This window comes from Cibotium barometz, chromosome 1 (genome assembly GCF_041138505.1).
Source record: "Cibotium barometz isolate CiBa-2024 chromosome 1, ASM4113850v1, whole genome shotgun sequence".
Classification (NCBI taxonomy): Eukaryota; Viridiplantae; Streptophyta; class Polypodiopsida; order Cyatheales; family Cibotiaceae; genus Cibotium; species Cibotium barometz.
This window is the reverse complement of record NC_141046.1, coordinates 63,739,856-63,754,394: the sequence shown is the minus strand read 5'-3', so window position 1 is coordinate 63,754,394 and position 14,539 is coordinate 63,739,856. Positions and strand designations below refer to the sequence as shown.

General features: G+C 43.8%; 1 protein-coding gene across 1 annotated transcript; it reads right to left on the bottom strand.

Annotated features, from left to right (window-relative positions):
• Window positions 1-780: 780 nt before the first annotated feature.
• Window positions 781-3,256, bottom strand: LOC147642311 (polyphenol oxidase 4-like). Its single transcript, XM_086777712.1, has one exon. It carries the CDS (start codon window positions 3,105-3,107, stop codon window positions 930-932), a length of 2,178 nt encoding a protein of 725 aa, XP_086633838.1. The 5' UTR covers window positions 3,108-3,256; the 3' UTR covers window positions 781-929.
• Window positions 3,257-14,539: the final 11,283 nt, after the last annotated feature.

Here is a 14,539-nt window from a genome sequence, read left to right as displayed (position 1 = left end):
CGAGAGAATACAATAAGAAGAAGGAGCGTAACTATTTTTAGTTGTCCATGTGGCATTAATATTGATAGATGTGTTTATACATATATTCAAAATATACTATGAAGAAGGGGGCATAGTTTTTTTTCTTCTCTTGTTGTGAATGTGGCATTAATATTTACACATTGTAAAGAAGATAGCTATATATAAGTTCTCTCTAGTTTGTTTTATTCTAGGTTTATTGGAAAAAAAATTATAGCTTCATAATCAATTGGTTAATTAGAATAATTTGTGGGGTTCTTGGGGAGGTCATGGTTTTGTTGGAGGAGGTCCTTAGGGGTGTTGTAGTAGACCTTTCTTTTTTCTTCTTCTTCTTTTTGACCTAGGTTTTCTCTAAAGGTTACATGGTTTTTGCAATCAGCTGGTTAATTCAAACATATGGAGAGGGTACTTGGGAAGGAGAAGGAAAGTATCCACTACACTCAATACATATCCATGCAATGACTGAGTTCAGGTCCACACAATGCTAATGCATCACACTAGCGATCTCACATGTTCCATAACTAATCTTTGCTAACAGGGTTGTACTCAAGTGCTTACTCAAGCTACTTTAAAAATATGCTCATTAACAAATGTACCTTTCATCACTTGAAGTATCTTCTTAATAAATGTACCTTTCATCACCTAGCTACACTCCAAATTAACCTTACTTAGAGGACACACTTTAAATATATGTACATTTATATTGATATTATATGTGTTTTTACATAAATTTAAAAATCCTATGACGAAGGAGGTGTACAACGTAGCGGGTTTTTTTTTCCTTGTATTTTGTTTTGGTAGTGCATGTGGCATCAATATAAAGTAGTTTAAAGCAGGAAGCTATATTAGTCCTATCAAGTGTTTTTTTTTTTTTTCGTGGTTTCCTGTAAAGGTGCAACATGGCTTTAGAATCAATTGGTTAATTCGAACTTGTGCACGGGATTCTTTGGGAGCTCGTGGTTTTGTTGGAGGAGCCCGTTGGGTACACTACCAAGCTGGAAGTTTCGGGCAAGAGGAGCGCTGGTCTGCTGACCCCGAGATCTACCTACAACCGTCTGGAGGAAGTCCGTAGCAAGCTTGGCGCTGTTCAGCAGGAACTCGTAGATGCGCTCGTCGGGCACCCCTGCTTGGTAGTAGAGTGTGAGCTTCGGCCCGCCCTGCCAGCCGGGGACGTTGTGGGGGTCGAGCTGGTCTCCCTTGCGGTTAACGAAGACGAGCTTGACGGCTCCCGCCTCTCCAAGTGGGTTGCCCTGAGGGTCTTCCACAATGCCGTCGTCGCCGCTCATCTCCGGGGCGGTGGTGATGCCAAGGCGAAGCATGGTCTTGGTGAGCTCCAGGGAGCCCCTCATAAACTGGTGTGTTTCACAGTTAGCGCACCTGCTGTTGGTGGACCTCCCGAACACGGAGATGGAGCCCGCGTAGTTAGGGGAGGTGAGCGGCGTGGTGGCATCGGCGTGGGGCATGTCGAGGAAGACGCGGATGCTGTAGGGCCCGTTGAAAGCTCGTTTGAGGATCTTCTCGAGCACAAGGAACCACCTGTGGATGAAGTGTTGGGGCGGCTTGTAGAGGTGGAGCACGTAGTGCAACATGCGGGCGGGTGGCCACCTCTCCTTGCGGGCTCGGAGTATTTCCGGATAGGAGTAGCCGCAGTCGACGTCCACCGTGCGGACGTCGTCGGAGGAGACGAACTGGTGGTCAGCCTGGGAGCGGCGGAAGGGTGTGAGATCGGTGGAGGAGTTGACTTGGCTGTTCGGGTGCAGGGTGAAGGTGCCGTCGCTGTCGGGTTGTGGGCACTTGTCAGGGATCCAGGAGGTCGGGTAGCAGTACTGCCAGAGAGCGAAGAGACGGTCGACATTGCAGTGATGAAAGAAGAAGATGGGGTCGAAGCCGGCAGTCTCCGGGTAGCTCATCTGGCCCCCTGAACCCCCCACGGTGTCGTGCACGATGTCGTGCACGAGCTCGAGAGACGAATAGTGGCCGTATTGCGGCTTCTTGGGGTCAGTCGTACTGGTCGGAGACCAGTAGTGGTTGGAGAAGGAGAGCCAGTCCCCATGGTGGAAGAGGGCGTGCACCCCCTCTACCAGCGTGGTCTCGGCGTTCCGCAGAAGCGTGAGGTTGAGCTTGTCGTTCTGAGTGGTGTAGGAGGGGCTGACGTGGCGCACCGTGGGGTAGCCAAGCGGGATGAAAGGCGTCCCTTCGGACGGGACCACGTAGTTGGGCTTGGCGGCGGGGTTGAAGGCGTCGGAGGAGGCGACGGGGGTGCCGACGTTCTCCGGCAGGACGAAGGACTTGAGCGGGTTGGGGACCTTGCGGCGGGCAAAGGATTTCCAGGCGTAGGACAATGTGATCTCGGTGGTGGTGAAGATGTCCGGCAGGCCCAGGATGCGGCTGGTGTGGTCGGCCCAGTCCCAGAAGGGTATGCGGAGCTTGTCCGCCATTTCCTGGACTACCTTTGCCTCCGTCTGATCCGAGAGCGTCTCCGCCAGCAGCTTGGCCTGGCGGATGATGGACTGCTCCAGGAGCATCACGTACGGGCGATGCCAGGTGGGGAAGAGAGGGGAGCCGTGCTGGCAGTAGCCTCCCCACCAGTCAGGGTTGCTGGAGTCCCAGTCGCCCCCGTCGCCGTCGTAGGGCACATGGGGAAGCCCGTGGATGCCAGCGATCTGGTAGAAGGACCACTTGTCCGTGGAAGGAAGCTTCTGCACAGCTTGGATGGCCAGCAGGAAGACGTCTCTTCGCATCTTGAGCCAGTCGAGATCTTGGTCGCTCTTGTGACCGCCGACTTCGAGAGCGTGCGGATAGAAGAAGTCCAGCACGTTCTCGCGGGGGACGGCCGTGGTGAGGTCCCCCGGTAAGATGTAGCGACAGATGAAGGCGTGGGCATGCGGGTCATCGTGAGGATTTATAGGGCCAGGGGGCAGTCGGCTAGCCGGGGTGCTATCACTATACGGCGACGCTGCCCATGAGTCGACCATCATCGGATCATGCGTAGGTTTTGAGTCGTGCAGGTGCTCAGACGAATCTATACGCACACGCTTGTTGCTCTTAGGAGGTGTGGCAGTGGAACGTGGGTTAGCACTACTGGCCATCGATCTTACACACTACTCACACAAGGCGCAGTACAGTACTACTAGCAGCAGCCACTAGTTGCAAGCAGCTCCACGACAGAAACCACATGCAGTTACTATGTGATGCTGGGGACACTGCGATACACACACAGTTACAACCTTAAAGCTGGGGAGACACTACGACTTGAGGCATGATCATCAGCTGCACTGCACCGTCTCTTTATAGGCTAATTCTTCCTGCAGGGCTGGCTGCCGTATTCTACACATATCAATCAGGCTTTCTCCGCTTTCAAAGTCGTTCCTTTAGACTACTTTAGAGCTTTTCCTTTCCTGGTGCTCCAACCACGACGACCCCTACAGACTCGACCACCCGGCTAATCATAATTGGCCACGTCTGTATATCGGGAGGCCATTGGGGCATAGACGATTCCTTCACGGAAAGAGACTGTCATATATATCTTCCAAATTTGTTTCTAAAAAAGGGACGCAAATTCATACATTAGTGAACAATTTTCATGGTTATCTACTGGAACCACTCTATGCTAAAACTCATTTCTGTTTCCGTATAAACTACGTGAATGAATACTCCTCATTTACTTTAGCATATGCCACCCAAATTAAAGGTGACTACGACAATTCTTTTATTGAGGGTACAATGACTGTGGACTAAGCGTGAGATATAATAAATGTGAATATATAATATATATGTATTAAGTCTCTCTTTAAATGTGAATATATATATTAAGTCTCTCTTTAAAGGGTTCACATTCTTTCACTCTCTTTAAGGGGTTCACATTCTTTCACTCTCATTGGACTATGCATGACATATAATAAATGTGAATATTAAGTCTCTCTTTAAAGGGGTTCACATTCTTTTACTTGGAGCAGGTGCTCTCAAAAAAAACCCAGGTTTAGTGTAATATCACCTTCAAATTTTAAAAAATACCTGCAAATTTATAGCTTGAAGGTGCCAATACTTGCAAAATTTGAGGGAATATAGTACAAATACTTTCAAAATTTTAAAAAACTCTCCATTAATAATTTCTTAATTTTATATATATGAAGGTTTTCCCAATTTTTGAGAAAATAGTTTTTTTTCGAGCAACTGCTTGGAGCTTCACCATATTCTCATTTCCAGACTATGCATGACATATCATAAATGAAACTATTAAGTCTCTTCTTTAGGGCTCACATTCTTTTACTTGGGTCTCACACTTGACATTTCTACTATATAATATTGTAAAAAAAACTAAAAGTGAGATCATAGATTCTACCTGCAATATAAACTCATTCTTTTTTTTTGGATCAATTATAAATATTTATATAATTATGCTGAGTAAGACAGACCAGTTCACTTTCAAGCCATATACATTTGAAACTTCCTCACTACAATCCTCTATTTTTCACCTTTTACCTCATTTAAAAGTTTACAAAGCAAAGACCATCTCTCATCCTCTAAAAGAAAGCCAGACTGCTCCCAAGATATCTAATAGCCCAGCATAATACATGCTTCCATCATTGCTTCAATGGTGCACCCCCTTGGAGATTGTTTTTCCAAAAAACTGCCCCCCTTCTTTGACCAAACTTTAACTGTGGGTCTAGTTCTCACTGGGTTCTCTATAAATGCAACAAAAGTATAATCAACCTGTTTTTCTATGAGGTACCATCTTCTGGTTCTGGGCCCAAATCATGGCAGTATGCATTTCCAAGATTCACATAAGCTCGCCTGTAAAATATAAATCAAGGGTTAGGCAACCCCCCTCTAGTATGCTTAAGGTCCCACCCAGACTAAGACAGAAATCAGGTAATGCTCCTTTGCAGATTCAGTAGAAGTTGATCCAGCACAAATAGACCAGCACATGGAAACATATTTATGCATAACATATGCTACATCAATGCCAACAAAGGAGACCCTCTGAAACATAATAGCATTCCTAAGGCTCCAAACTTCCCACAAACAATGAGGCTCTGATTATGTTAAATAGTGGCCTTGCATTTTCATCAATGAATGACCGTTTCCCAAGGATCCAGTCCCCCAAAAAAACCTAAATTCCCAAACACTTCTCAACCCATTTAGCAATCCTGGTCCATGCACCTCTGATGGCTGGACACTCCCAAAAAGCATGTTTGCCATCCTCTAATGCAAACCTGCGCCTAGGCTTGCATCCACTAGAGATGTTTTTTTGAAGCTGTTTGGAACCAATAGGGAGGCCCAAATGCCTATCCTCGATTAAAAAATTTGGAATGTCCTAGGTATCTAACTCTCCCCACAACATCTTCCATCTCTTCTTCCAAACATCAGAACTCCATCTCACTTTTGAGATCTTATTGCAATAGTCAACACTGCCTTCCCCACATCTCATTATAGCATAAAGGTCCTTGGCTTTACCATTTACAAGCTTAACACTGTTGAGCCAAGACTAGTCCTTAATCTAGCAAGTCTCATCAACAACAGTAGAACACCCCCCACTCTGGATCTGATCAAAGGCCTGTGTGAGCAAATCTCTTTCTCTACCACCAGATAGATGGAACCAATGATTTTATATTCACGTGATCACAATTTTTTTTTTGTTAATAACATGTGTTAACATGTTATTAACATGTTAACATGTTCCCAAAAAAACCGGTGGGAAGCTCCCTGATAACCGGATAAAATCCCGCCGGGGTTTTGCAATACCCGACGGTCCCACCGGGAAAAAGAAAACCCCGGCGGGTCCCGACGGGGTCGTCATCTAGCCCAGCGGGCTACAATTTTCTATATATATGGGCCCGGGGGGCCCTTTGGGAGTTCATTGCTGACAGTATACACAGGTAATGAGACTTGTGTTTGTGTGTGTGTGTGTGGGTGTGTGTTCGTGCGGGCAGCCGCCCATTGTCGCAATGCGCGGCAGGATGTGGGTGGTCCGCCACACGAGGGGTGTGTGTATGGGTGTGTGTTCGTGCAGGCAGCCGCCCATTGTCGCAATGCGTGGTAGGATGTGGGTGGTCCGCCACACGAGGGGTGTGTGTGTAAGGCCATTCTTCGGAATGGTGCTTACCCTGGGGCACTTAGTCGATAACGCGGCTAGTCTGTGTCCTATGGTAAGTATGGCACGCCGTAGCGGTACTAGTCGGTAATGCGGCAAGCATAGTATCGTTATGGCGATGTCACCTTCCCTTTCCTTCCCTTTGTCAAATGCGAGCATATGGTTGGTAACACGGCCAGTGTATGTTCATATCCTATTCGTATTCCCATAGAATCGGGCGGCATTTTGTCGTTAACGCGGCAAGTTGGTGTCGTCCGCTAGTGCATATATTGTTTTTTGCATATTGCGGCATTTGATCGTTAACGCGGTCGAAAAAATGTCGTAAATTTGCTTGCATATTACGGCATACGATCGTTAACGCGGTCGAAAAAATGTCATAAATTTGTTTGATTTGACTTGTATTGTTTTTATTGTGTTTGATCCATGCGATACTTGGTTGCTAACGCGGCATGAGTATTTCATGGATCAAAGTTTACATCATATTGTCTTAACGTTTTATTTCATAATATCGTGATTCGTAACTCGAAAAAATGAATATCTCTCTCTTCCTACCCCCCTCTCTCTCTCTCTCTTCCTACCCCCCTCTCTCTCTCTCATGATACACTTCACAACTCTTTCTCTCTCTCTCTCTCTCATGATACACTTCACAACTCTTTCTCTCTCTCTCTCTCTCATGATACACTTCACAACACGATAGATGTGTAGATAAGGATTTCTTTTTTTTTCTCTTAAAATATACATAATTGCTAATAATTTCTTTTTTCTCCCTCTATCTACTTAAAAATTAAAACAGTACATTATTTTCCTCTTTAGAAACTCACAAAAATATTGAAAATATCGTCTAATGTTTCTTCTCTCTATCTGTCACAACTCTCTCTCTTCCTCTCCTCTCTCTCTCTCTCTCTCTCTCTCTCTCTCTCTCTCTCTCTCTCTCTCATGATACACTTCACAATTCTCTCTCTCTCTCTCTCTCTCTCTCTCTCTCATGATACACTTCACAACTCTCTCTCTATCACGATAGGTGTGTAGATGAGGAGTGCTTTAGGAATACAAAACATTATTTTTCTCTCTTTAGGAACTCACAAAACTATTAAAAATGTCATCTAATGTCCCCTCAACACCATATTGGGGAATATGGAAATTTCTCAGTAGTTTGAAACACGTGGTCAAATCTTTGGATTAATCATAACTTGAACACTGTTACTCCAAATTGAGCGCTCTATAGCTCACTAGATTCTATTTTCCAAGTTCTTTCCAACAATAGGTCACATGATATGGTTTTGAGAAACTTATAGGCATGTTATCCAGGTTCCACCTTTTTAGTATTCAAAAAATAGGAGTTGGGAAATTCCCAAACTCACGAATATAGTGTTCCTCTCTCTCTATCTGTCACACCTCTCTCTCTTCCTCCCCCCCCCTCTCTCTCTCTCTCTCTCATAATACCCTTCACAACTCTCTCTTTTTCTCTCTCTGTCACGATAGGTGTGTAGACGAGGAGTGCAACATGTATACACTTGATAAGTAATAATGCACTTGTTGCGGTTGTCTCACGTTCGATAATGTATTGCATGATGTTGAGTTCAGTAATATTGTTTGATATTCCGTTTTTGTTTGATCATTGATAAGTAATGATACACTTGTTGCTGTTCTCTCACGTTTGATGATGTATTGGATGATGTTGATTTCAGTAAAATTATTTGATATTCCGTTTTTGTTTGAACATTGATAAGTAATGATACACTTGTTGCTGTTCTCTCACGTTTGCTTGATGTTGATTTCAGTAATGTTGTTTAATATTCTGTTTTTTTGTGTTTAGTGATATTTGCTAGATTTACGAAGACGACCAACATGCTTTCCCCTGAAGAGCGTAAAATCGTTCTACGAGCAATTCGCATTGAAGCAGTCATCACAGTGTCACAATGTGCTGATGACGTCGTCAAAAAGATCAATGAGTCTGAGATACTCATGCGAGATCTAATAGAGCAGATACGGGAAAATGCATAGCGTCGACTTCGAAGTGGAGACAACGCTGAGTTGCTTGATAGACAAAAGATAGCAGATTTCAACCATCAACATATAACACGAACCATTTTGGGGAGCATGCGTGTAGCATGCAATGATCTTAGAGATGCTACCCCGCCTGAAGCTAATATGCATCGTCTACAGTTATGGGACGCTGTATGGAGCGAGAAAAGAGCCAAGAGCAAGCGCATGAAGGCACTAGATGCAGAGTCACTCCCCAAAAGAGTGCGCATTGCCTAGGACGTCGCTGCAACGTCTAGCCAGGCAGATGCGAGTGGGACAGGTGCCATTAATCGTACAATCTACAATTCTATGTGCACACACCTCATTGGCATCCCGCACGAGGCTCTGTTCGAAGGGCGAACAATAGGCTCTGGTGTTTTTGGCACAGTAAAAGAGTATACAGTTAAAGGTATATCATTTTTGCTGGAGCACATTACTTTTTGCGGAAAGCACTACAAAGGAGAAGGCAGCGCCAAGTTCGAGAGCTTCCAGGCAGAGCAGGGCATGCAGGTTCTACACCCATCAATTGTCAGGTGTATTGCCTTCACAAAAGAATCTCCTTGGATCACTATTTTCCCATACTATAATGGCGGCTCGCTTGGTGATACTCTTTTGAAGGTCCCCTTCAGATTCAATGAGTTCACCAGAGCAATTTTCCGTTTGGATCGAGGATGGAGACAACCCCCGCCCGATAATATTCCTTTAAGTCATCTAGAAATTTCTAAAATAAAACAAATAGTAATAACCATGCCTCATATTATGCATGCCCTGGCCTAGCGGCAGCACATCTGGCAGGAATTGTACATACCCACCTACATCCATTCAATGTAGTGTTGGATTTTACAAAAGAGTTGAAGCCACGCGTAGGTATTATCGATTGGGGGTTACTGCTGAGAGCGCCCAAAAAACGGGTGTCTCTCAATTTTGTATTTGAAGCAGACAAGAACCCTGAGAGAAGGTGGCACAAGCGGTCTCCTACGCAGATAGAGAGCGAAATAAACGACCGTGGATAGCCCCGGAACTTTATGATCCGTTTTTGGCAGATGCATACACTCCTGCATCTGATGTTTTTGCTTTAGGGTATTTATTACAAACTTTATATGACTTTTGGCACAAAGTACAAGAGTTGTGGATGGACAATAGTTCCTATGACAGTTACCATGGATACTATTATTTATAGACTCAAAAATTGGATGTGCCTGCCTAATCGCGATGAGCGAAAATCAATTTTACAAGTAGTGGAATTTTTTAGATCACTAAATACTGACCCAACGAGGGCACAACGTCCTCTTGTAGAGCTATCGGTGTCATTCACCCCAATTTTGTAATGATACAGTATCAGGAGATTAAGTTTCAAGAATGGCACTTTATTTCTCTCTTCAAAATTTGATATGTCCATTGTTTGAAATATTATCTCATTGAGTCTTTGCAATATCTCTCTCCTCTTGTGGTGTTTAAGTTTATGTTTTCTCTTCAAAATTTGATGTGCGCGCATTGTTTGAAGTATTTTTGGAGTCAAGTGGATATTTCTCATTGAGTCTTTGCAATGCATATCTTCTCTCGTGGTGTTAAACTTTAAGTTTTTGAGAGTAATGGTCAATTTATCTTACGATGATCTTTACAGTTCATTAAAATCCTAAAGTCATTTACGTTCATGCAGATATGGCAGAGGCGCAAGCAAACGAGCATCAAGAGTTAGCCAAGAAGGCATATGAGCGAATGAAGGCCCTTGCACATGGCCTGACAGCCTGCGAAGCTACAAGAATAGCCTGCAGGTTGTCGAAATGGACAAATCCTACTTATGCCCAATGGAAAGACATAAACAAACGCATAACCACAAAGATGATAAAGGAAATATGGCCATGTCTAGATGGCAAGATTAAGAAGGAAAGATGGAAGATTTCACGTTGCACTCACAATGATATCAAAATTAATGCCGAGCGCATTTTCTTGGAGGTATACGGTCGTCCTCTCCATAACGCCGACGCTCCATTCTATTTTGCTAAGATGCTATATGCACAATTTATCCTAGAAACTCCAGTGGACTTTGCCTCCAGAGAGGCCACTGTCAACACCCACAACATACGTGAAGAGACAGTGACATTCACAAGGGAGGAACTTGCTCTCATGGTGGAGGGCGCTGGATTGGAGTTAAACAAGGTCAAAGAAAACTTAGGGGCACAGCTAGCAGAGAAGGAGAAAGAAGCTGAGCGATTATCTCAAGCGTCAATTCCTCCCCCAGCCAATAGAGGGATTCAAGAGCAGCTCACAAAGATCAGCCAAGATGTACATACCATCTCTTCACGTATTGCTCTTGTGCGCCAAGGAAACCACATCTCTCATTTTTTGATACATCCTGAACTTGTGGGAGTTTCTGCTGAGGCTACTAGTTCCTCCACCCCCCAATGTCTTGTATGTTACAAAGTATTCGATGGGTGGAGCAGCCAGTATATACTACCTGTGGACACTACTACCACTTAATATGTTTAGTGAGGCAAATGCAAAATATTTCCACATGTGCATTGTGCAGTGTCCCAATAAATCAAGGTATTTATACAGTGTTCGGCATGGCTAGCGAATATAAACCATCAGGACCTTTAGATGCAACTCCTAGTGCAATTCACAATTTATTTCAAGATGAAAGCTAAGAAAGACATAAATCCTACTTTTGTATTGATAATTTCTCCAAATACGATCATTTGTACAAGTTCTTTTTATGAAATTAATGAAATGACTTCTTCCTCTATGTCAGTACCTTGCTCCAAAATTCTTTTACCGTTCACCCTCTCGTCTGCTAAATTAAGCTCATCTAAGTCAATGTCTAAATTGTCTACTATCTCAAGGGTGGTGCACGACGTGCGTCCAACATCAAAGTTCTCGTCTACTACATCATCACAATTGTACATCCATCTGGGCATATCTTCTTCATACTCTTCGCTTTCAATGTCTTGCAAGATCTTTTCATTGCAATACATGTAAACAAGTTTATCTGCTCGATCTGCAAGAAGTCGATTGCGACGAATAGTACTGTGAATATATTTGTACATGCTCCAATTTCTTTCTGAGCCTGAGTTTGAAGAGCACTGACTTAGAACCTTCATTGCAAGGTTGCGCAATAAAGCATAATGCTCACCACCATTCATCATCCACCACTTCCATGCAGGTTGCTCTTTAGCCATTTGTTGAACAAGGGAGTTGGAAAATAGACCCTCTTTCAATCAAAATGAGGTCATCTCCTTTATGCACTTTACACGATCATCAACATTATTATAGAAAGTGTTTACCACTTTATAAAAATCTTGCACCACCTCAACGTTGGACATCAAATCCATATTCCAATATTCAGGATCTAACATGTAAGCAGCACTGTGTAGTGGTGAATGCGCTCCAATCCATCTAGCATGAAAGTACTTCAATAGGACTTTTCTTTGTCTACTGGAGAATAGTACATGCCATTGCTTTTCCACCACTGAATGCTCTAATTTCTTAGGACACTCCAAACTCCGCTAGACATTCCACCATTGCATCCGTGCTTTCCCAAGATTAGGTGCTCTTTGATCAAGACTTCGTACGGCATACATAATAGGCATCATTACATGGTATGCATCCATCACACTGTTCCACCAACTTCTTCTCGTAAGCGCTGCCTTCTTCAAGACTTTGATTTTCTCTTTCACTTTTTCAAGTTGAGTGCTCTCCCAATCATGAAATGCCATGCATGTAAATGTTTCGCAAACTGCATCTTTATTTCGAAGAAGAGACTCAAAAGTGTAAAAGTGAGTGCAAAACCTAGTCTCCGGCCGCTGGAAGCTTTAACATAACTGACATGCGAGGTCGAAAAATATCTAACACTCTCTGTCTCTTGAGCATGAATCTCACAAGCTGGCAAGCAGTGTCGACGATTGAGGCAAACCATTTGGTATCATCACTTTTATACCAATCTTTTATACAAGATTCAAACTATGAGTATTACAACCTACCGAAAAAACATGTGGATATTGTCGCTGTAGGATTTTGGATGCATTTTTGCAATTCTTTGCATTGTCCATGATGACTTGGACTACATTTTTGGCACCCACTTCCTCTATCACAGAGCCAATGACTTGAGCAATGTAAGCCCCAGTTTTGATTGAACCAGCTGAATCCACGGCACGGATGAAAGTCTCACCTCTAGGTGAAATAACCATTATATTAATTAATGGTTTTCTTTGTACATTAGACCATCCATCAATTACTATACTACATCCAAAAAGCTCTATATTGCTAAGAATTATTCTTATTACACGTTCTTTTACTTGCGCATAACATTTCTCTAATAGATCATTTCGCATAGCATGGTACGTAGGCGGTGAAAACCTTGGTCCAAACTCACCAATTTTCTTCCATGCTCTCTTCCAATGCTCACTGTCCACCATCATCATAGCACTCCCAGAAAAGTAAATCGCTTCAGTAAGGGCGAGTTGTGCATCATCGAGCCGACCTTAACGTAGGCTTTCTTGCAATGAAGTTTGACGCATGGGTATATTTCCTACGTCAAAGTTTCGCTTGCAGGAAGATGCACTGGGTAGATTACTTCTGGTTGCACATTGATGTTCGGAGTACAAGCAGGCAATGTAGCGAGAGTTTGATGATTATAACAATAGTGTTCTTGCTGCCTTGATACATTAACGATAGGAGTGTCATATTTTCTTGAATCTTTCTTTTGAATTTCTTCTCTTATGCGTTTGGCCACTACAGGTGCAGAGGGGTGGGTACATGACTTTTTCTTCGGTCCGCCTAAAATGTTGAGATATCGAGCTCGTCTAGTGAGGCGGTGGCCACTGATGACCCGCTTGGGGGATAGGCCCCACATTTACACCACTGGCATGGTTGGTGAGATCATGGGAGATATGCGGCCAATGGGATGACAGGCTGTGTGACAGCCATTCTAGAGACTGGCATAGTTATAGCGCCAGCTCATTTAGTCGGGTTCACACTATACAAAACCCGTGTATGTATTGGTTGAGTACCTTTCATATTGTGTGTACTCTTATCTTGTATATGGTGTGTTGAGTGTTGAGTAGAGAAGAAGAAGATTTTCAGCCTCTCACCTTGTGTGTTCTCTATTAGGGTTTTGTGAGTGTGTGTGTGTGCTTGAAAGAGCTCAAGCTCTCTTCCCCCCTGCATCTTTTCATGGTATCAGAGCCAGGTTCATGCTAAGGGCTGAGCTGCAAGCAAGAGAACCACAGGAAGCGGTACGAGGGTAAGAGCTTCAACTACTCTTCCCTATTTGTGTTGGTGACTACACCCTTGTCGGGAACTCTACGGGAGACATCGACAAACGGTCTCTGATTGAGGAGCTTTCTTCGCGGGAGTAAAGCTATAGGGAAACTATACAGTCCTATCATACTAAGATTTTTGGGCCAAAAATGCGTTTCGGGCGCGTCTGGACCTCCGTTTTTCAGAAAGCAGGCGATTCCGAGCACTGCGGGTAAGTCATCTATTCTTTGCAGAACTCTGTTTTAAGAATTGCAGGAAGACAGATTGACTGTGCAGACACTGTGGGTGCTGCAAAGAGGTCTACAGTTGCCATTGGGTGTATGTATGCACATTGAAGTCACTGGTTGTGACATTTGAGAGTACTACAGTACCGCTGCAGAAAATACAGTAGTTGTGCAAGAAAAACCAGAGTGCGGATTCTGGTAAAATTGTGTGTTTGGCAAGATGTCTAATGATGGCATAACACAGATTGTGGCTGAGAAGCTGGATAAGAATAACTTCCATGCTTGGAGGTTCAAGTTAACGAATTTCCTGATGGGAAAAGGCTATTGGGACTACATAGAAGGTGAGCATGAAGAGGCACAGGAGATACCGGATATAAATCCGACTGCTGCAGATGTGAAAGAGTTTAAAGACTGGAACCAAGGAGCCAAGAAGGTTATGTATTGGCTATCCATTAGTATACAGGACACCATGATTGGGCACATTCAGGATGCCAAGTCCCCCAAGGAGGCGTGGGACACCTTGGTAAAGCTCTATGAAACAAATACCAAGGCACGTAAGATACAGTTGAAGAATGAACTTCATACTGTGGAGAAAAAGAGCATGTCTGTGAATGACTATGCGTTGAAGATAAAGGGTATTGTGGAATCCCTTGCATCTATTGGTGTGTCAGTAGATGATGATGACAAGGTGGAAGTCTGTCTACGTGGTCTCGGGCCACAATACAAGGCGTTCAAGATGTCTATTCAGACTCGGGAAAACATTCCCAACTTTACAGATTTGGTGTCTATGCTGATTATCGAAGAGAAGAACTTGGGTGAAGACCAACAGTCTTCACAAAGAAAAAACAGTTCAGAGCAACAGGCCTTCTACACGAGTTCAGGAAGAGGACGAGGTAGAGGAGGCCGTGGATGCGGTCAA

Coding starts and splice junctions, on each gene's coding strand:
- LOC147642311 (XM_086777712.1), bottom strand. CDS start 3,107: ATGGCCAGTAGTGCTAACCCACGTTCCACTGCCACACCTCCTAAGAGC.